At 41.8% G+C, this 22,533-nt stretch overlaps 1 protein-coding gene across 1 annotated transcript in view; it reads right to left on the bottom strand.

Moving 5' to 3' along the window:
* Positions 1 to 8,166: 8,166 nt before the first annotated feature.
* Positions 8,167 to 22,533, bottom strand: part of LOC126473773 (gram-negative bacteria-binding protein 3-like) — a 49,378-nt gene continuing 35,011 nt past the window's right edge. The window contains exons 3-5 of the mRNA XM_050101038.1: positions 18,356 to 18,583; positions 14,144 to 14,205; positions 8,167 to 8,553 (exon numbers count right to left, since the gene is read on the bottom strand). Coding sequence (XP_049956995.1) covers positions 8,317 to 8,553; positions 14,144 to 14,205; positions 18,356 to 18,583 — 527 coding nt within the window. The 3' untranslated portion in view covers positions 8,167 to 8,316. The remainder of the gene's footprint in view (positions 8,554 to 14,143; positions 14,206 to 18,355; positions 18,584 to 22,533) is intronic.

The following is a 22,533-nucleotide window of genomic DNA, read 5'->3' as shown; positions in this document are numbered from 1 at the left end:
TTTGTCATTAAAAATATATCACTTTTTCAAACCAACTGCTCAATTCATGGAATCAGTACTAGAAATAAGAAATAATCTTCACAAGGATTTAAAGCCACTTAGTCTTGTACAAAAAGGTGTGCATTATTCAGGAACACACATTTTCAATAACTTAACAGCAGCCATAAAAAGCTTAACAAACAATGAAATTCAGTTTAACAGAAGCCTAAAGGATTTATTGGTGGCCAACTCCTCCAACTCCATTGATGAATTTCTCAGTAAAACCAACTGATTTGTATATATATATATATATATATAAGTACAATATAACTTCTGCGCAATTTCAGTGCAGTAATGTGTTCATTGTAAATAAGTATTATAGTAGTTGTATTACATGTTTATTACCTTATAAATAAATAAAAAACTTTTTTATTTTAAATTCAGTGCATTAGTATTTATAAAATGACTTTCATATAGTGTTCATTAAAAAATGACGATCATTCCACTTGGGACCTGTGGAATGGTACATTAGCTTATTTGTTTTAGTTGTAAATATTTGTCATGTATTGTTGTTTTTCTGACATGTTCCACATCCTGGAGGACCTCCACACTACAGATCAATTGGAATGAAAGTAAATCTAATCTAATCTAATCTAATCTTAGCTGACCTTTATGGCTTATGCTTTCCTACACATTGTGTGAGCCCTTGACATTGGAGCATCCCTGGCCAATTGCATTTTTCACATTTCATTTCTTTCCAGAAATGTATGAGGTGGTAGAGTTAGGTGGGAACACTCTGTATAAGCCCATGGTTTGTCCCATGCTGGATCTTTAGGCAAATATACTTTAGCATGCCTAATCTCAATAAATTCTCTGCTACATATGAAAGAACATTTCTACATTGTTCCCAAGCTTTTATGTACTTTCGCTAAGACATTCTCTCCTATCTGGTAATTTGATTCTTGAACCAATAGCTTAACTTTTTCTTAAAAATTCATAACTTTCTGCTTAAGATATTTATATGTTAAGGTTGTAGTATCTTCTCTTCTTTCCTTATCTACGTGGCTCCTCAACTAGTTTCAATATTGGTTCCCCTTGCTTACATTTCCCAGTAGCATCTATAGGTGACACCTTTGTAACAGCATGGGATGAATCATTTAAAATAATTTCCAAATATCACATATATTGTGCCCACTGAGTTTGTCTTTTTTCACAATATGTCCTAAACAATTCTCCAATTTCCTGCATCACATTCCCTGCCGGGTTTCCCTGTGGATGAAACTTTGAGTCAAGTATATGTTTCTTGCCTTGTTCTCTTAGAAAGTTGCTGGAATTCTGGGCCGTAAACTAAGGTTTGTTATGTGTCAGAAGTATTTTCAGTCTATGCAATTTGCTGAAATACTTATCTCTCAGAATCTTTAGAAGTTTTTTACTCATCATCTTTACTATTGGGTAAAGTTTCACCAATTTCGACCAAACTTCCAAGATCACAGAAATATACTGCACTCCTCCCTCACTTGCTGGTAGTGGACTATAAATATCTACCACTACTAGTCCCCATAACTTTCTTGGCACAACTGCATACCAAGGATAATCAATTCCTTTTGCCTTCCACTTCACCATTTGACATATCTTGTACATTTTTATAATATTCCTGACCTTGTTATTAATCTCCTTGAAATAGTAAAATATGTTCATCTGATTAATACATTTTTTGGCACAAAATGACTGTATTCAGTACGCATGTATTTGACCAGTGGTACTGCACAACTTTGTGGAATACAAGTCTCCAATAGGGAATCCAAACCTCCTCTTTATGTAAAGTGCTTCAGCTTTCATAATAAACCTCGCTCTTACTCTATGGTAAACACCTTCTGCTTCTCTGATATTTTACTAATCCATGAATCTTTCCTCTGTTTTAGACCAATCTTAGTTATTAATTTCTTCATCTCCTTGTTGCATGTTCTGAAAGAAAATAAACTCAGATATCATATTTGAATTCATAGTCATCAATATGCTCTTTGATAGAGCATCTGCCACTTGGTTCATTTCCCCTTTTATATACATTACCTGAAAATCAAATTTTTGTAAGAATAGTCCACCTACTGTTGCAATAATTTACTGTGCATCAGGAAAACATTAACTCCATGATCTCAGTGAATAGTAACCTTATTCCTGCAAACAAATAATAAAACGTTTTGGAAGTCCAAAGTACTGACAGTGTCCCCCTTTCCATGGTAGAATAATTACATTCACACTGTGTAAGACATTTATTGAAAAAACAGTAGTTCTTCACACTCTTTTGCCCTTCCACTTCTTTTACTCTTACTATATGCTGTATCCTGATACATAAGTTGTTGCATGAAAATTCCCAGTGAGGTCAGAATGGCTTAGCACTATCTTGCTTTGTAAAACCCCTTTTATCTCCTCAAACTCCTTTTGACACTCTGCCATCCATCTGCATGCCACTCCTTTTTTCAATAAATTAGTCAAATTGATTCAGTTTAATACCTGATCCAATCAATCAAAGGAACATTTTCAACTGTTTCTGTGTATTGGATGTGGGGCATTTCATGAGATCCTCCATCTTGTTTGAATCCAGCTTAATACCCCTACTACTAATCATGTGTCCTAAAAATTTTATTTCAGCACAATCAATATTAACTTTCTCCAGTTTGACCATAATGTTAGTTCTGTCAAATCGTTCCAACACTTTTTGAATTGTTTGTACGTCCGCTTCCCATGTTCTAGTGGCAATTAAAATGATTTACACATAGTTATTATTATCTCTAGTATCTTCTCCTCTAAAACTTGGCCCATCACTCTTATATCTTCCGACACACTGACGTCCAGCCCAAAGGACGAGACCCTGAACTGTTAACTCTTACCATCAAACAAGAATGATGTGTATTTCCTGGAATATTAGACCATAGATACCTGTCAGTACCCATCCATCAAATCTGGTGAACTACAATACTTTATTCCTGAAAATTTGGTTAACACTTGTCCTATGCTTATAGTTCGATCTCTTTCAACTTCTACACACTGATTGAGTGTTTCCTCATCCAGAAAGAATCTGATATTACCATTTTCATTAGGATTTTGAACAGGGCTCTGTGATCTTTCAGTAATACCCTATGCTATCTTTCGATTAGTCTCAACCCAAAACTTTTCCTTCAAGCTCAGAGGGATCAGATAAGGTATTTTATAAAACTGAGTTACCACTTTCATCTTTAGTTTACAATCGTATCCACTAATGATGCTGGGTCTCAAAACACATATCTATATTTCTTTCTTTGCCATTTTCCCAGAAATCATCTCTTAATTTTTTCTCTTCCCTCTAGTTGCTCTATAACCTATTGTTTCGAACTATAACCTATTGGCAGCACAGCTCCCCATGCATTAACCACCTCTTCAACAGCGACATTAGTATCTATGCTGTTAAATTTATCTCTCTTAAGTTCACGTCTTATGTTTTGACTGCCAAATAATATATTGGTTTCGCACTTCTTTAACCGGTCTAGTCCCAATGAAACAGGAACCCTTAGGTCTGACACCACTATAGACAGGAGGAAGAAACTCTGTACCACCTATGGAAACATTCTAACCATTTTGTCCCTCTTTTTGCTTTGACTTCCCACTATTCCTTGTAAATGTATTCTTTTAGTTCCCAAAGACTTTGCCTCCCTCCTGTCTTTTACTCCACTCCATCTAGTTTTATTAATCTGATGCAAATCATATTCTCCCTCCTTTCTCTTCCAAGAGAGTTACCCTTAACAAGTCTCTCTCCATTTCTATATTTCCTGTTGGAGCTACCTTGAATTTGTGAATTTCCCACCATTTTAATGACGCCATTGCCGCTGTGTGTGTAGGCAAATCTCTGTCCCAGCTCATCGCTGGCGTGACAAGTGACTGCAGACTTTTCTTTAATGTTATTTATTTGTGGGCCTGCCACATATGGTAGCTTTATCAGCTGTTAACCACCTTGTGTTGCTGCTATGTAATTTGCTTCTCACAGTTACATATTCTTTAGACAGGCAACTGTGAAACTGTTTATTGTGGACCTCCAAAAGCCACACCAATACTTTCGTTATTCTTCCTCTGGCAGCCCAGATCATCGTATCACATTTGCTGTGGACTAATATATCTGTGTTTTGAAACCAGTTCCTTGAACACAAAGTCTTGTAGATGACACTGTATGAGGAAAATTCAGTTTGCTTAAGACTGAAGCAGAAAATTAAACAATTAGTTAATTGAACACATAAACTGAAATATTATTCTCGTAACTAAACATAAGATACAAATTTTGTTGCTTAATTTTTGGTAATTACTTCTGTTGATACTGCTCCTCTTACCATTATCATATTTTTCACGTATACCTATGAAAGTTCTTCTCACTTTCTGTGACACTTTTTTAGAATAATATTCTTAAATAATTACAAAATCTGTTTCTCTCTGATCTCGAAAGAACAATTGTCTATCTTTTTTCATATAGTTATCTTCTTTAAAAAAATCATTTCCTCTGTATCGTTAATTCATGGAGTCCACTCTTTGCTACTCCACTGAATTCTTCTTTATGTAGTTCGTATCTATTGTCTATGGCTACTGTGGTGTCCTCTACTGACTAATTTAATAACTGTTTGCTATATTCTGCACCACCGTGGCGCTCAGGGATCGTACCTACTTCGACTGGCCGCAATATTTTATTCTATACAAGGAAACTAAGGATAAAAAGAAGGTATGACCTGACACGCAGTGTATAGGCAACCAGAAGGGCAAAGGTGAAAGAGCACCAGACTCATCACAGTTATACTACTAGCATTGCAACCTTGTTACTTCCAATTCGCATTCCCACTCCTCAATGTTGCTACAGTTCTATTCTCTCTATTATTAGTGTCATTCTAAACTGTTTCCTATGTGAACCATGAAAACTTAGTTGAAACTTCGCGTATGAGAATTATCATTTCTTGTTACGTTAATAATCGCTTGTAAGGAATTGTTAATTTTGATCATTTGAGTCACTCTCAATCAGGACATTACTTCTTAAACAATTCCTTATCGCCATCTTCTCATTTGTATTACTAATTGATATTCCTCCTTACATAGCGTTTCTCCTGCTTTGATAACCTGGTTCCTTAATCTTCTGTTTCATGTTCATCACTGTTTGATGTAACGTCTTTCTGATCAACCCAAAATTCTGTCTGACACCCTATCCTAACGACTCAGTGGTCCCATGAGACCACACGTGGGGTCAACATCACAGTGTCCAATGGCTGTCTGCTAGGTTACCATAGAGCTTGATCCTAGAGGATGTGGCACGCTTACAAGGTCCTATGGCCTTTCCTCTAATACTGTAGCAGTGTAGCTTTCATGTTGTCTCTAAGTATCTGACTCCTGCCGTAAGACACTCTTAGAGGATGCGTGGAATGTACTCTTCTAAGTGCACAGTCTGCAGTGCAACCCTTGTAACTCTTTCTTCAGTAAGATTTTCTCCTATGACGACGTGGGGAATGCCCACTGCCGCACGCGATTCTCTGTCCAATGCGACCTTGAGTAGAGTTGCATCAGCCATAGACCTCGCGACTGGTTGCTGTTTGATCAGTACTTGTGGAGGTTGCATAAGTGGGTGTTTGAAGTGAACCTGTTGTTGACTGTTGAAAAGTGAACATGTTACCTACCCAAATGTTGAACACCGTAGTGGTTTCGTCTACCTTATACGGCGAAAGAAGAGCCCTAAGACATAGCAGCACTACTGCTAGCTTTCAGCTGCGAAGTGTGAAAGGTACTGAAAACAATAATCATCTATAAAGCTGTGGCAACGGTGGGATTTGTCATGGAGACATATACAAAATCGTGTTACGTCAGTGGTTGCAGTAGGAGCACGAATCAGTCGCGCCAAGCCACTGTAACTGCCACGCCTTTTCTTTCGCTGTACGGACTATAGACATGGTCTTATTGGAGGCTGTGTGCTACACCGTTCCTCTGACCACTGAAGGGACCCACATAGCCAGTTACAGAGGAACCCGTAGTTTAATGTGGGTTCCCACAACTTGGTATTTGTCATTAAAACATACCACAGCCAAAGGTGAAAGAAGTTCTAACAGTAAACTTTTGGATTAGTAGGCTGCCGCATCACATCATGATATGAACAGACAGCTTCTAAAACAAGCCTTGGTGTCCCTCTTATTTAGCCTCAGCAAAATTCAACCAGGGATTTCTAATATAATTTGTTTTTCTGGCAATATCAAAAGTGATGACAGTGCGACACCTATAGTTTTAAACGTTAGCCAGGGGCAAGTCAATATTATTACAATGGCTTTCCTGGCTTTCCTCAAATCTGGCATTTCCTTAATTTGGAACTAACTCCCTACATAGCGCATTCGCTAGTGAGCTTGGCTGCCATGCGTATACCTGTGTTTGATTCTCGGTACTGTCAGCGATTTTTATTAGGCTAGGCGACTGGAACAGGGTGCACTCAGCTTCCTGATAATAACTGAGAATCTTTGAGTCCTTGAGTGAGAGGTGACAGCTCCAAAATGTAGAAGGCCCAAAGCAATGTGCCGGCCCTACTGTGGGGTCAACATCACAGTGTCCAACGGCTGTCTGCCAGGTTACCGAAGAACTTGATCGTAGTGGATGTGGCACACTTACAAGGTCCTATGGCCTTTCCTCTAATACTGTAGCAGTGTACCTTTCATGTTGCCCCTAAGTATCTGACTCCTGCCGTAAGAAGCTCTTACAACATTCACATTGGCAGAGGATGATATGGCAGTCAGTTGGTCTTGATGGCTCATCAGGGCCAAAATGAGGAACTTTGCTTTTCTTAATTAGCAATCACTTTTCTCATACTTTTCTAACCCCAAAAAATTGTACTAAACTAACATCTGGCAGGATATGGTGAGAATTCCTATATTTTCCAGTTAAACAATACAACATTTCAAGTTAGAGCAGTTATATCTGGCGTGGAGAGGGAAATTAGAGGGGAGAGGGTGGGTTGCAGCCCCAAACAACTTGAACTGGCAGTGCAGAATCTCAACGATATGAACAGCAAATACTGGTAATCTAATATCAGTTGACAATTAACAGAGGTTTCATCATCTGCATATTACAGTTGTATAGAATCTTGTACTGAAATGGTTAAAATTTAGTTACTTGTGTATACATAAAATCAGTGTGACCCATGTATTTTATGAATACAGTTGTTAATGAAGTGTGATGACACACAGTATGTACGAGTGGATATTTTCCAGAATTAGATTTTCACTCTGCAGCGGAGTGTGCGCTGATATGAAACTTCCTGGCATATTAAAACTGTGTGCCGGACCGAGACTCGAACTCGGGACCTTTACCTTTCGCGGGCAAGTGCTCTTCCAACTGAGCTACCCAAGCACGACTCACGCCCCGCCCTCCCAGCTTTACTTCTGCCAGTACCTCGTCTCCTACCTTTCAAACTTCACAGAAGCTCTCCTGCATACCTTTCTTCCAGGAGTGCTAGTTCTGCAAGGTATGCAGGTGAGCTTCTGTGAAGTTTGGAAGGTAGGAGACGAGGTACTGGCAGAAGTAAAGCTGTGAAGAGGGGTCGTGAGTCGTGCTTGGGTAACTCAGTTGAAAGTTCTCCTCCCCACCCCCCTCCATCCACGCAGAAGGTGGGATGGCGGATCGATTGAGGAGTCGTTGGATGTCACTCTCCGAGACAAACAAATTAGAATTATGCCGCCACGGTAGCTCAGCGTGTTCGGTCAGAGGGCTGCGTGCTCTCTGTAATAAAAAAAACGGAGTCAAGGAATCAACGATCAACTTGAACGGATGTCTTGTGAAGTCCGCATAGACCATACGCAACGAACTACATCGAAAAAAAAAAGTTGGTAGAGCACTTGCCCGCGAAAGGCAAAGGTCCCGAGTTCGAATCTCGGTCCGGCACACATTTTTAATCTGCCAGGAAGTTTCAGTAAATATTTTATTATGTATGTTATGCAGTTTAAAATAAGTTAAACTAAATAGTGTACAAGTAACTGAAATGACTGCTTCTGTGAACTACATCAAACTCATACCCTGCTTTCTGAATATCAGTTATTAAAATAATAAAATTAAATCAGAGCCTCCCTGACAGAAGAGTAGTAGGATTGGTTACTCCAGGAGCACATTTCTGTGCCGTATATAGTGCAAAAATCAATTTCTGTATCGAAGTTCAAGTTTTATCCTCATGTTTTATTAAAATGTTATTATAAGGTATTTCAAGCTCTTTTTGAGAGAAATAAAAACCACCAGTCCTTGCCCATTTTGGATCAGTAATGTGAACCGGCTGTGTTGGGACAGTTGGCGGACAGCGGGCAGGGATCAGCGTCTGCTGCCGATGCGCTTGAAGGCCGACACGTCCTGCACGTCTGCGCCCGGGCCGACGCCGTCAGGGCCGTGTCCGGCGCGCTGCTGTTGCTGCTGCAGCTGGTGCAGGCGCTCTCTGTGCAGCTCCTCAGCGTGCCGCATGCGCTGCTGGTGCAGCTCCTCTGCGTGCCGCAGCCGCTGTTCCGTCACCGGGTCGACCGCGCCGCCGCTGACTCCCTCATGGGGGCAACCCTGTGCAACACAAGGCAGTGCTGACGACAAATTGCGTACAAAAAGACCAAGACTTTTACGAAAATTTTACTCATGTAGAAAATTCAGCAATTCAAAGAAATGTCTGTCTTAATGTGGTGTGCGTACTGTAATACCTTCGGTACACACACCATCAGATTATTTGACTCGTCGCTCTAAGGAAGTAGGCGAGTGTCAGTAATATGTCTCGTGGTCTTATCGTGGCGTGTTTATCTTCTGCCACTAGGTCAGACGATAGAAATGCCACTTGCACGCTTAGAGTAGCAGATTGACGGTGACCAACTTTAAACAGAACTTGATTAATTTTCAAACACATTTATTAAAATAATAAAAATCATAGATATTACGTAACTTGATTCAGGATGCTGTTTACAACTGACAATCTGAAGTTCCTTTGGTCTTGGTACGTTAATCTTATTCTCACATATCTCTGATACTTGACAAAGTGTCTATACCTTTCTCTTCATAGCTATGTACAGGAATATGATAATCTTATTAGGCGCAGACTGAAACTTGACTACAGACTAATGCAGACTAATGCAGACTGACTAATGGTCTGTACACTCGTTATAATATCTCGAGCGTTCAGGTATCACTGCGCGAGTGGGATCTGCGAGGAGAAAAGGTTCTACATTAGCAGCAATCTCATTGGCTGCGTTACATATTAATACGCGGATCGGCGGAAGCAGAATTTGGTCCGTCTCTAAGACAGCGCCATCTCGTAGTGCGGAGACGGACGAGCGCTGCACCTGCGCTGTTGTGCTTAGCGGGGCGCGCTCTAGTGGGAACGTTGTGTATGCGCTGACTACGCGGAACTATGTACACAACATTTATCAGTGGCTTCATATACCACTCGAGAGGCAGTGGGATGTAAATCCCTCATAAACTTATTCTGGCTATCAAGAAAAAACCGAAAAAAGTTAATTTGCCAGCAGGTACAATTTGTGAGAAGTAATATTCGATGAGCATGTGGATAAACTAGCAAAACAGGCGCTGAACATGCTATCTGCAACTCGTGGTCTCATCCAGAATGAGATTTTCACTCTGCAGCGGATTTTGCGCTGATATGAAACTTCCTGGCAGATTAAAACTGTGTGCCGGACCGAGACTCGAACTTGGGACCTTTGCCTTTCGCGGGCAGGTGCTCTACCATCTGAGCTTCTGTAAAGTTTGGAAGGTAGGAGACGAGATACTGGCAGAGGTAAAGCTGTGAGGACGGGGCGTGAGTCGTGCTTGGGTAGCTCAGATGGTAGAGCACGTGCCCGCGAAAGGCAAAAGTCCCGAGTTCGAGTCTCGGTCCGGTACACAGTTTTAATCTGCCTCGTGGTCTCATGATTACCGCCGCTGGATCTAGATCGTAAAGTCGCTGGTTTGATTCGCGGTCGGGTCGACGATTTTCTTCACTCGGGGCTCAATGTTTGCGTTGTCACCGTTTCGTCTCATATTTATCACAATGAGGCACAATTTGTTGAAGTGGGATCAAATAGAAAGACTTGCACCAGCCGGCCAAACAACCCTTAGACGGGATCTTCCAGCCCGTGCGATACGATCATTTCATTTCACCGAACATGCTCGAACACACGATTTCAAATTATCAAGAACTGAAATTAATAGTATCGTTAAAAACGAGCTTTGAAGGATGGGAAAGCAGGAGGAATCCATCTAAAATTATGAGAGGTAAAACTTATGTAGAAGTACAGGCAGATATTCTCCTTAAACTTTCGTTTCTTTCGTTCAAAGCAAACAGAAGACAAATAACATCGCCAATAAGCATGAGAGTCAAACACATCTAATCAATATACAGGATGTTTATAAATGAATATCGGGGTTTTAACGCTTTATAATAGTTATTACATTATTATAAATGATATGTCAAATGATAGGGCAACTCGAACAGTTTTACCAAGAACCTTATAAATGTTCAATGTGAGCACCATTTGTCACACGGCACACATCAAGTTTATAGCCGAGTTCTTCCCAAACTGGATAGGCCGCAAGGGGCCCAATGACAGGGCCTGCTTGGCATGGCCTCCACGTTCACCCGACCTAACGCCATCCGATTTTCTCCTTTGGGGCTTCATCAAGGATCGTGTGTACGTACCTCCGTTACCAGCAGCCTTCCTGAATTAAGAAACCGGATTGAAGCAGCTGTTGCTACAATCACTGAAGACACACTTACCAACGTTTGGAAAGAACCCGGCTGTAGAGTTGATGTGTGCCGCGTGAAGGTACTCACATTGAACATTTATAAGGTTATTGGTAAAACTGTTTGAGTTGCTCTTTCATTTGACATATCATTTATAACTGTAAGTTTAATATAATAAATATAATGAAGCGTTAAAACCTCGATATTCATTTATAAACATCCTGTATTTTCTAGTTAGCCGTATCGAATTAAAATTATTGAGTGCCTATCCTGTGCGAGCGATGGAACGTCCGTTGGAGATTTGAATCACGTGCTTCTCTCTTGCAGGCAGTACGACTGTCATCGAAGAGAATTATTGACCCATTTGATAAAATCTAACCAACAGCTAGCTACTGCTGTCGACTATTTGCTATTGAATGTATATAAAATATTAGCTAAGTTTTTATGTGAATGTATTTATTGAAACAAAACTGTCATATAAGCGCGAAAAGAAAAATATTCTAATATACTTGTACCGTACTATGTAATAATATGCACAATGCGCGACACAGTTATTAGGTTACTTTTTCGAGACCCCTTAATTGTCTCCCGTAGTAACGCAGAAGTTTGAAAATTGACTTAAAGATGCCTACAACCTTTCTCTGTAATGGTGCAAAAGCATGGCGCCCTGCGAAGTCATGCTCGGGCTCGTGATACTTTAGACTGCAGGGCTTCGACAAATGCGAAAAATCGGCCAGAAGTTCTTGCGAGGTGTAAGGTGTCACAGTCGCACCAGAATTCACCACAATTCTGCCGAACGCAACGCCACCGTAGACGTGTCACACGATGGGAGGTTCGTCAAACTCCCTCTTGCTCTCACCCACATTTCACCCCTTCTTTTGACATCCCTGCGATGGAGATCAGAATGACGACGCCCAGCGTTGAAATCACGCCGTTTTCTTATGGATGGCAGAGGAAATCATTTCAGGCACACTGTCGCTCGGTATCGACACGAAAAGGCGTCAGGGGGTGGCAGAAATGGCGTCATTCAAACCACCCTTTCCCTTGGGCCATTGATTCCCACACATTTCGCAGGAGGAAAATAAATGTGAGCGTGATTGGGAGCAGCAAAGGATGTTTATCCTTTTTCAGCTGTCCTGTTTCGCGATCTCTTGTGGTGTGATCACAAGGAGTTCCGATATTGACACATACGTGAATAAAACAGCAACGGGTCCGTCCAAGACTCCCAGTTCAGCAATCAGTGCTACCCACGGACCTTTGTTGAGCACTTTAAAAATGTACCTGGTGCAGCAACCATTTCGACACGCTGAAGCTTGGTGACGCTTTGTCGCTGAACAGGCCCGTGTTGACCGCAGACTAAATCTAAGGGGTAACGCCAGGGATAGCATGGGGAACAAAAATAAAATTCATTTTTAATATGTGGTATATGATCGACTGTTTGAGAAATAAGTCGTCAACAGACATGAATGTGTTATAATTTGAAACTATATGAGTTTACTACGATCGGCCGTAACTGCCGTACTACGTATGTAAAAGTCAATGAATCTTTTAAGAAGAGTTTTGTCACAGATAAGTGTCCAGAATTCCAATTTCACCAGCGGCACCATCTTGTTGCACCATAATCATTAGCTCAAGCTCCATTCAACTCGTCAAAAGTTTAGAGTTTGAAAGCTAGGTTTATTCAGCCAGGTAAAGTTGAAGCACGGAGACGAACAGAAACAATAAGAAATGAACAATGGACGCCAACATGAGGACAGGCTACATTACTGAGACATGACAGCTTTTGACAGATGGAAAATGACCCATATGTCAACAATTACTTGTTTCCGGACACATGATTAAAGGACTTTTTTCCCTACATTCGTTAAGTTCTACCTCTTGTATGAATATGGGGCGCCTATTTTAAAAATGCACTGTATGCTTCTTATATGTAACACTAGTTAACACCGGGGGTCATTAGCAGTTTCTGCAGCTTTTTAGACACATATTAGCTTCCTTGATTACAACTAATACTATCATTACCATCTTTTCAGTGGGAAATGGTAAAATGAACCATTATTAACGGAAATTAGTAAGAGAATACCTTGAATGTTGGTCCAACTACTGGATGCAGAATGCAGTGCACTTGGATTCAGCAAGCAAGCTCTCTGCAGTGCGATCACCGTGTAGCATATAGAGAGGCTGGACAAGAATACGGAAACACGAAAAACCAACGTCTTACCATGCTTAATACGGTGTAGGAGACCATTTGGCATTAATGCCTCAGAATGGATAAACACGGGTTCTTAATGGTTTTCGAGGGAATCTTATTCCTTTCTTGCTCCAAAATAATGGCAAGTTCAGGTAACAACAGTGAAAGTGGATAGCAATCAAGCACACTTCTCTCCAAAATAGACCACGAAAGCTCAATAACGTTAAGATCTGGTGGCTGTGGTAGTCAGGGTAGGTGCAACAGTTCATCCTCGCACTCACAAAGACGGTCCTGGACGATGCCAGCTGTGTGGACAGGGGCCCTGTAGTCATGGAACACAGTGCCACCACTGGAAGCAAACGTAGAATCACGGGACGGACCTGATCAGCCAAATTGGTCACATAATTCTTGGCAGTAATGCGACCTTACAGAGTGCCAATGGAGCCCATGGAACACCACGATGTGGCTCCCCAAATCATCACTGAACCCCCGCTTCACTTTTGGGACTTAAACTTGACCAGAAATTGGAAACGGTGTGAAACAAGACTCAGCCTGCCAAATGACTTTCTTCCGTCGATCCATAGTCCAGGTTTTATGGCGCTGGCACTAAGTTTTCCTGTAATGGTCGTTTGCATCACTGATGAGCGGTTTTGGGATTCCAACTCGCCCTGAAATTCCCTGCTTATGGAGCTCCCCTCGTGTTGTTTTATAGCTGACAGGTTCGCGTGTGTGACATTCAGTTGGGGAGAGACCTTTGTAGCTGTCGTTCTCTTACTTCTCGTCACAGTCCTCGTCAATGATCGTCTGTCACGATTAGTCAACACACACTTCCGTCCGCGTTCTGAGTTAGCGGATAACGTTTTTCCGCTTTTCCTGTATGCAGTATAAGTGTTTGATGTGGTGCCTCTTGAATCTCCAAACACTGCGGCTCCCTTGGTTACGGACGCACCCGCCACACGAGCATCAAGAATTTTCCATCGTTCGCATTCCCTCAGCTCCGAGTCAGTGCACTCACAACTACACAAAATACTGTTCTGAACACGACTGCCACTGGCAGAAGGTGCCGTTCGTGGTCAGATACATCACTGCAACCTGCAGACTTGGTTGGCATTCATGTCTGAGCATCCATATCTCAAGACGCTTCCATATTTTTGTCCAAACCTCATAGAGTGTGTAGAATATAGTGTAGTGTATAGCATAGTGTAGTGTAGTTGCTCAGCAGACAAGGTACATACCTGGGGGCAGTGCTGGTATGAGCCCAACGGAGGAGATGCTGGCGCGTTTTTGTCCACCAGCTCTGTGTACAAAAGATGTACCTATTACGGCGTTGCAGACTCAGGCGCATTGCAAGTTATCCAAGCAATAAATACAAATAACTTACTCGTTCTATTATGTTACTACGTTTCACAACCTGTCGGCCACAAAACAATAAATGGTAAGGTTTAAATCCCAGATTTTATCTGTATGTTAATACCTAAAGGAGTTTAATGTTTTCAGTAAAATCCTGGCACTATTGTATGACTTTCTTTAAAGTAAAAGGCCAAATAGTCGATTTATAATTACTGTAAGCCTCATCGAACACACACTTCGCTGAAGAATGGAAGCTCTATTTCGAGAGAGTCGTTGCGATTTGGTAACCGGGCAAACCACATTGTGTTGAAACGTTATTGATAGTCTCAAGCGGGAAGCATTTTGCGGAAGCAAGTCAGTCAAAATCTCTGGTTATTGCAAACGGAGTCGTTTGAGTTATTCTTTTGAAGTTGATGGCGGCTTAGGAGAAACTGCAATCCATCTAAATCTACATGGATACTTTGCAAATCACATTTAAGAGCGTGGCAGAGGGTTCATCGAACCACCTTCACAATTCTCTATTATTCCAATCTCGTATAGCGCGCGGAAAGAATGAACACCTATATCTTTCCGTACGAGCTCTGATTTCCCTTATTTTGTCGTGGTGATCGTTCCTCCCTATGTAGGTCGGTGTCAACAAAATATTTTCGCATTCGGAGGAGAAAGTTGGTGATTGGAATTTTGTGAGAAGATTCCGTCGCATCAAAACAGCCTTTCTTTTAATGATGTCCAGACCAAATCCTTTATCATTTCTGTGACACTCTCTCTCATATTTTCCGATAATACAAAACGTGCTGCCTTTCTTTGAACTTTTTCGATGCACTCCGTCAGTCCTATCTGGTAAGGATCCCACACCGCGCAGCAGTATTCTAAAAGAGGACGGACAAGAGTAGTCTTAGTAGGTCTGTTTACATTTTCTAAGTGTCCTGACAATAAAACGTAGTCAGTTCGTCGACTGATCAGACTTTTACATCAGGCTATGTAGGCTGAGGGCTTTCCAAAATTAGCCTGACATTTAGTAACAAGAAAATGTTTTTTAGCGTTATTTGAGGTGCGTCTACCTCATACAGTCCATTGACGTCCCAGACAGAGTGCGGATAAGCAATTCGTTGGCACCGTACATTTTCTGTAGAGTGATTGCGAAATTGCTTCCTTTTATTTAGCCCTCTGCTATGCACGTCCCCGTAACTAAGATTGCTAACGCATGCCAATACTGTTGTATTCCACCCGAAGGTTCCCGGCTGCCATTGTCATGCTGCTTTAACACATCGTACGTAGTGTTAGTCAAATGTTAAAAACATATGACATACTGCCCATGTATCTGAGTCCCAGCAATGTGTAATTTGACGTACTGTCCTCAAAGATGTACGCTTGAATATTTGGCGGATTTTGAATTCCGAAATTTAAACTGCTAAGATAAGAAATCTGACAGGGCACCATTAAATTGTGGCAAAACATTTTGAAAATTTAAACAAAAATCTTGTGTTGTAGTAACGACGTGCAGTTTTCTGCCATACTCATACATACCGGTACAAAAATATAGGTCTAAGTTAAATCTAGCATTCTCTGACAAGTTTAACACATATATTTTTAAGAAAATTAAAGTAACTAATGTAAAAATGCATTTCATGCATATAAACATTTTTATTTATAATATACAAAAGTGAACACCTATTAAAAGTAATACATCATTTTGTAATCAATATCACTGGCTTGTATTGACAGCTCTGGCACTACACTGACGCGTATAATCGGTAATTAGTAGGTCTTGTTATTTTTTACATGGTATAAATAACCTGCGTACGGGAGCTGCCACATTAGGGAAACTACCAGCACTTATCATACAAATCTCGCAATAATGCCATAAGGCTCCGAAACACTGAAGTTACTGATAGAATAATGATTCTGCTGTAAAACGCAAAAGACTATCCTCTGGACCATATCCACCATAGGATGTGTTTCCTCAGATTGTTCAATTGTGTGTGAGTTCCTAGGACCAAACTGCTGAGGTCATCGGTCCCTAGACTTACACACTACTTAAACTAACTTAAGCTAAGAACAGCACACACACCCATGCCCGAGGGAGCACTCGAACCTCCGGCAGGAGAAGCCGCACAGTCCGTTACCTGGGGCCTCAATCGGAGCGGCCACTCCGCGCTGCATATTGGTTAACTGGTAACTACACAGGTATGGGTTTGTGACAAACGTAACTACAATATGTGGGTGAGGCCCGAGATTCCCAACCCCGCCATACTTACTTACACAATCAGTAAAGGTACGCTGACGTATCATAATATTAAATTTGCAATAAAAAAACAGCGTGTGGCGGTAACAGTGATGGAAAGTGGATTACCTGACACGTGTAATAACAGAGTGAAGCACACGTCTCACTCCCACGGGGAAAAAAAAGGGCAACCAAGGAAGCTGCGTAGAAGCTGTGCTGACATAAGTGCGATACTTACTATTTGGGTTAACTGCTTCAGAGTGGCAAACCATTCCCGATTACAAACCTGCATTGTGCAAAGAGTTCAGAGGTACTAAATTGTGTGTTGCGCCTAGAAGCTCTATTGACGAAGTGTCTAACTACAGTGAGCTGTATGCACACGCTACTTCCCATTGTATGACGTACAACGGCTCCGATACGACTGTTAGGGGGGGGGGGGGCGGGGGGGGGGAGGAAGACCTGGTGATGTGGAGTATTTCTGACATTTTGGAAGACGACTTGTAAGTACCAATAAAAAGGTTACAGTTGCAATCCTGTTGAAAATCTGGGTGATAACGATTTTTAAATCATTTTCTCGAAAGAAAAACACCTGACTACACTATGTTTTTTCCTTGTCTTGATAGCTCGTTTTGCGAAAAGAACAACTGCTTAAACGCTTCCGCAAGTTGTCGCAACGAGAAGTTTCGTGAATAATACTTAATTTGCGAGGCACATGTTCGAAAACTTGTCAAACTCTTTCAACATTTTGAATATTACCGCTACGTAAGGCCGCAGTACTGCGAGCGAATTGTAAAGAATCGCTCTGTGCTTAACCACTAACCTGCCTTTCTTATGAGATAATCAACTTTAGCTAATAAGCACCGCACGCTCAAGACAACACACAACACAAGCCTCTCCTGAAGGGAAGCGGGGGGGGGGGGGGGGGTCGATTAGAATTCACACTACTCTTCGCTGTCGTGACGTCATTAATGGCTTTTCGATTATCGCATTTTGCGAACGTGTGTGGACGACTTATGTGTAAGCTGTGTGCATTTTGATTACTCATTTCCTTTGTAATGTGTGTGCCACAGTGTGCCATTTCAAATCAATGGCGCAGTAAAAATGTATCACAAACTTGCAGTAACGGTATCAGAATTGAAGAAATATTAGGATAGCAAGACATGACATATCGGTCGCGCGAATAAGCTGTTGCATAGTGGGTACTGTCGTGGTTTATGAAGTGGAAGGATATGGGTTTGCATCCTATTCCGCGTTAATGTTTTTCATCTGTTGTTAACACAACCTGGGACTTCGTTATGAGTGTAGTGCAAGTGTCTTCTGCAGTGTTTGATGTTTTTAACATTTCCGTCTGATTAGACAACCAAGGCTGAAATAAATATTCGGGTGTTTATTTCTGATTATGTGGTGTGTGTGGTTAGGCAGGAATTTAAGATGACAGGCTTACAGTGGTGCCAGTGAAACGACAGGCAATATAATTCGTATTCTTCCTTGTCATAAATGCTTAGCTGTTTATTTCGGTATATGTAACGATTTCGGAATGTGTGGTTAGACAGGAACCTAAGAAGGCCGTTTAAATTGCTGCGAGTGAAACGATGAACAGTAAAACTCATAATCTTCCTTGTCACAAATTTTTCACATGTTGCGCAACCACAAACACATCCCTTAAAGAGTTCTCGCTGCAACTCTGGTTTTCTCCTGTCACTAACACATCCAAGAATGCCAGCTCGATGCTACAGCGATCGAGAAATCTAAAGCTTCGTTTCTGGTTGCCCTGACAGCGCCACTACGACACGATTACGTCAGTTCCTGTAAAAAGCAGCGTGAAACGTACTCGACCACCCGAAGGGCATGTGGAAGTAGCAGTGGTACCAACCTGTGACCGCGAAGGTGCCGCCGTCCCTACGGAATCCCAGACCGTCGCGCTTAACGTAGAGCCAGTAGTTGATGCGGTCGCCGGGTCGGAGCGCCGTCTTGTGGTCCTCGAAGACCCAGCGGCCGTCGCGCGGTCGCAACACGTCGGCGGACAACTGTCCAGCTTCCAGGTCGCGCATCTCCTTGTTGATGTTGGCGTGCACCGCGAACAGCTCCACGCCAGGCTCGTCTGCAAGAGTGAGGGCCCCGTGTCAATCAGCAGTAAGCTACACGGCCGACAGCATACACCGACGATTCAAACACTTTTGTCGACGATAATGGCTTCTTCTGGTGGCTTTCTCGTCTGATGACTTCTAATATGTTAAACAAACAAACTGCATTGCGCACAATTTATTTTTACAATTAGTACTGAATATTTAAAAACAATGCGCTTCTAGTGATTTAAAAGATGTACAAGGTCGTTTGAAAAGTCCGTGCAAAAATAAAAACTACTACATGTTTGGAGGCAACCTTTTTTATTTTTCGACATAGTCTCCTTTTAAACTTATACGCTTCGTCCAACGCTGTTCTAATGTGTTGATCCCTTCGGAATAATAGGAACTGTCTGCAAAATAGCTATTAGTTGCTGCAATCACCTCCTCGTTTGAATAAAATCTTTGTCCCGCCAGCCATTTCTTCAAATTGGGGAACAAATAGTAGTCCGAGAGAGCCAATTATGGAGAACAGGGGGGATGTGAAACGAGTTGGAATCCTATTTCCATTAATTTTGCGACCACAACTGCTGAGGTGTGTGGTGGTGCACTGTCATGGTGGAAAAGGACTATTCTGCGGTCCAATCGCCGGCGTTTTTCTTGCAGCTCGGTTTTTAAACGGTCCAATAACGATGAATAATATGCACTTGTAATATTTTCAGCCCTTTTCCAGATAGTCGATGAGGATTATCCCTTGTGAATCCCAAAAGACAGTCGTCATAACCTTTCCGGCCGAAGGACTGGTCTTCGTCTTTTTTGGTGCAGATTCTCCCCTGGTAACCCAATGTTTAGGTTGTTGTTTGGTCTCAGGAGTATAGTAATGTATCCATGTTTCATCCACAGTGACGAAACGATGCTTAAAGTCCTGCGGATTCTACCTGAACAGCTGCAAATCATCCTTGCAACACTTCAAACGATTCCGTTTTTGGTCAAGCGTGAGAAATCGCGGAACTCATCTTGCGGATAGCTTTCTCATGTCCAAATATTTATGCAAAATATTATGTACCCGATCATTCGAGATGCCGACAGCACTAGCAATCTCACGCAGCTTAACTCTTCTGTCATCCATCACCATATCATGGATTTTATCAATGATCTCTGCAGTCGTAACCTCCACAGGGCGTCCAGAACGTTCAGCATCACTTGTGCCCATATGGCCACTCCGAAAATTTTGAAACCACTTATAAACTGTTCTAATCGAAGATGCAGAGTCACCGTAATGTTTATCAAGCTTCTCTTTGGTCTCCTGATGTGGTTTGCCTTCCACAAAGTATTGTTTAATCACCACACGAAATTCTTCTTCGTCCGTTTTTTGACAATCACTCGACTTCCTTGATTCACAAGAATACCAAACACAAAGAAATAGACCAGTAGGGCTGAAACCTGGTGTGCGTTCTTTCCAAAGATGCTACTAACTCGTACTTTACTGTGAAATATTAGCTTGGTGCATACGTTCGTAGTGTTTTAGTTTTGCATGTTGGTATTCCGGTTGCTATGTTTATTTATCGATTGTCAGTTTTTTATTTGTGGTTCACTGTTGCTGTCTAATATTACATTCTGTCATTTCGTCACGTCATTTTATTATTTGTAGTTCACTGTTGCTGTTTGAGTTTACAAATTGTCATTTTTTCATTTGGAGATAGTGAGCGGAGCTGTGGACGCTGGAAAATGGAGTGCCAAATGGAGAAATCGTAACATTCCCGACATATTCTTCTGTTTGAGTTCAATAGCGGGGTGACGGCGGGGTAGGCGGCCATGTATGGGGACAATGTCAGTGTACAGAGCACAGCAAGAAAATGGTTTTCTGGTTTTGAGGAAAGTCATTTTGACATTAGTAACTCTCCACGTTCAGGAAGCCCTTCCGGGTTTGATGAAGATCGTTAAAACGCATTAATCCACGGCAGTTTATCCGAGAACTGGCGAATATGATAAACTGTGATCATTCCACCATCGTCTGACATTTGTATGCAATGGGAAAGGTTCAAAAATCGGGTGTATGGGTACCGCGTGCTCTAAGTCAAACTCACAAAAATCAGCGGGTGGACATATGTCTGTCTCTGCTTGCACGTTATCAACGGGCTCGTGAACAACACCAACCATTCCTATCCTGTATCGTTACTGGTGGTGAACACTCTACTAGGAACTTCCTTGTCGGATGAAAACGTTCTCTGAACCTAGCTCGACGAGTTCTTCGCCTGAAAACCATGTGACTTCTGCAGTCGCAGAGTCGAAAAGTTACCCCAGCATTGACAGACAAACAGTGAAGGTGAGATTTTTTTTTTTTTTTTTTTTCCTGGGCATCAGTCTTCTGACTGGTTTGATGCGGCCCGTCACGAATTCGTCTCCTGTGCCAACCTCTTCATCTCAAAGTAGCCCTTGCAACCTACGTCCTCAATTATTTGCTGGATGTAGTCCAATCTCTGTCTTCCTCTACAGTTTTTTCCCTTTACAGCTCCCTCTAGTACCATGAAAATCATTCCCTCATGTCTTAGCAGATGTCCTATCCCTTCTCCTTGTCAGTGTCTTCCACATATTCCTTTCCTCTCCGATTCTGCGGAGAACCTCCTCATTCCTTACCTTATCAGTCCACCTAATTTTCAACATTCGTCTGTAGCACCATATCGCTAATGCTTCGATTCTCTTCTGTTTCGGTTTCCCCACAGTCCGTGTTTCATTACCATACAATGCTTTACTCAAGACTTACACTCTCAGAAATTTCTTCCTCAAATTAAGACCGATATTTGCTATTAGTGTGGTGTCACCGCCAGACACCACACTTGCTAGGTGGTAGCCTTTAAATCGGCCGCGGTCCGTTACTATACGTCGGACCCGCGTGTCGCCACTGTCAGTGATTGCAGACCGAGCGTCGCCACACGGCAGGTCTAGAGAGACTTCCTAGCACTCGCCCCAGTTGTACAGCCGACTTTGCTAGCGAAGCTACACTGACAAATACGCTCTCATTTGCCGAGACGATAGTTAGCATAGCCTTCAGCTACGTCATTTGCTACGACCTAGCAAGGCGCCATTACCAGTTTATATTGAGATTGTTATTAATGTATCAACAAGAGCGATGTTCTCCAATTATGGATTAAAGTTAAGTATTCCAAGAATTTCGTACTTTATTTAGTAAACTCAACTCCTTTAACTGTTCCAGATCTCACGCCAGTCTGCGTGATATTAAACGCGTGCATTTCGGCCTCCTCTAGCAACACGGTGTTGGCTCTTCTGCCAACACATCAATTAGTAGACCTCTCTTGGCCAGGAACGCCCTTTTTGCCATTGCTAGCCTGCTTGTGATGTCCTCCTTGCTCCGTCCGTCATTGGTTATTTTACTGCCTAGGTAGCAGAATTCCTTAACTTCATCTACTTCGTGACCATCAATCCTGATGTTAAGTTCCTCGCTGTTCTCATTTCTACTACTTCTCATTTCCTTCGTCTTTCTTCGATTTTCTCTCAACCCATACTCTGTACTCATTAGACTGTTCATTCCGTTCAGATCATGTAATTCTTCTTGACTTTCACTCAGGATAGCAATGTCATCAGCGAATCGTTTCATTGATATCCTTTCACTTTGAATTTTAATTCCACTCCTGAGCCCTTCTTTTATTTCCATCATTGCTTCCTCGATATACGGACTGAACAGTGGGGCCGAAAGGCTACATCCTTGTCTTACACCCTTTTTAATACGAGCACTTAGTCATCCACTCTTATTATTCCCTCTTGGCTGTTGTACATATTGTATATGACCCGTCTCTCCCTATAGCTTACCCCTACTTTTCTCAGAATTTCGAACATCTTGCACCTTTTACATTGTCGAACGCTTTTTCCAGGTCGACAAATCCTATGAACATGTCTTGATTTTTCTTTAGTCTTGCTGCATTATTAACCGCAACATCAGAATTGCCTCTCTCGTGCCTTTACCTTTCAT

This window comes from Schistocerca serialis, chromosome 4 (genome assembly GCF_023864345.2).
Source record: "Schistocerca serialis cubense isolate TAMUIC-IGC-003099 chromosome 4, iqSchSeri2.2, whole genome shotgun sequence".
Classification (NCBI taxonomy): Eukaryota; Metazoa; Arthropoda; class Insecta; order Orthoptera; family Acrididae; genus Schistocerca; species Schistocerca serialis.
This window is presented reverse-complemented; position numbering and strand designations above follow the sequence as displayed.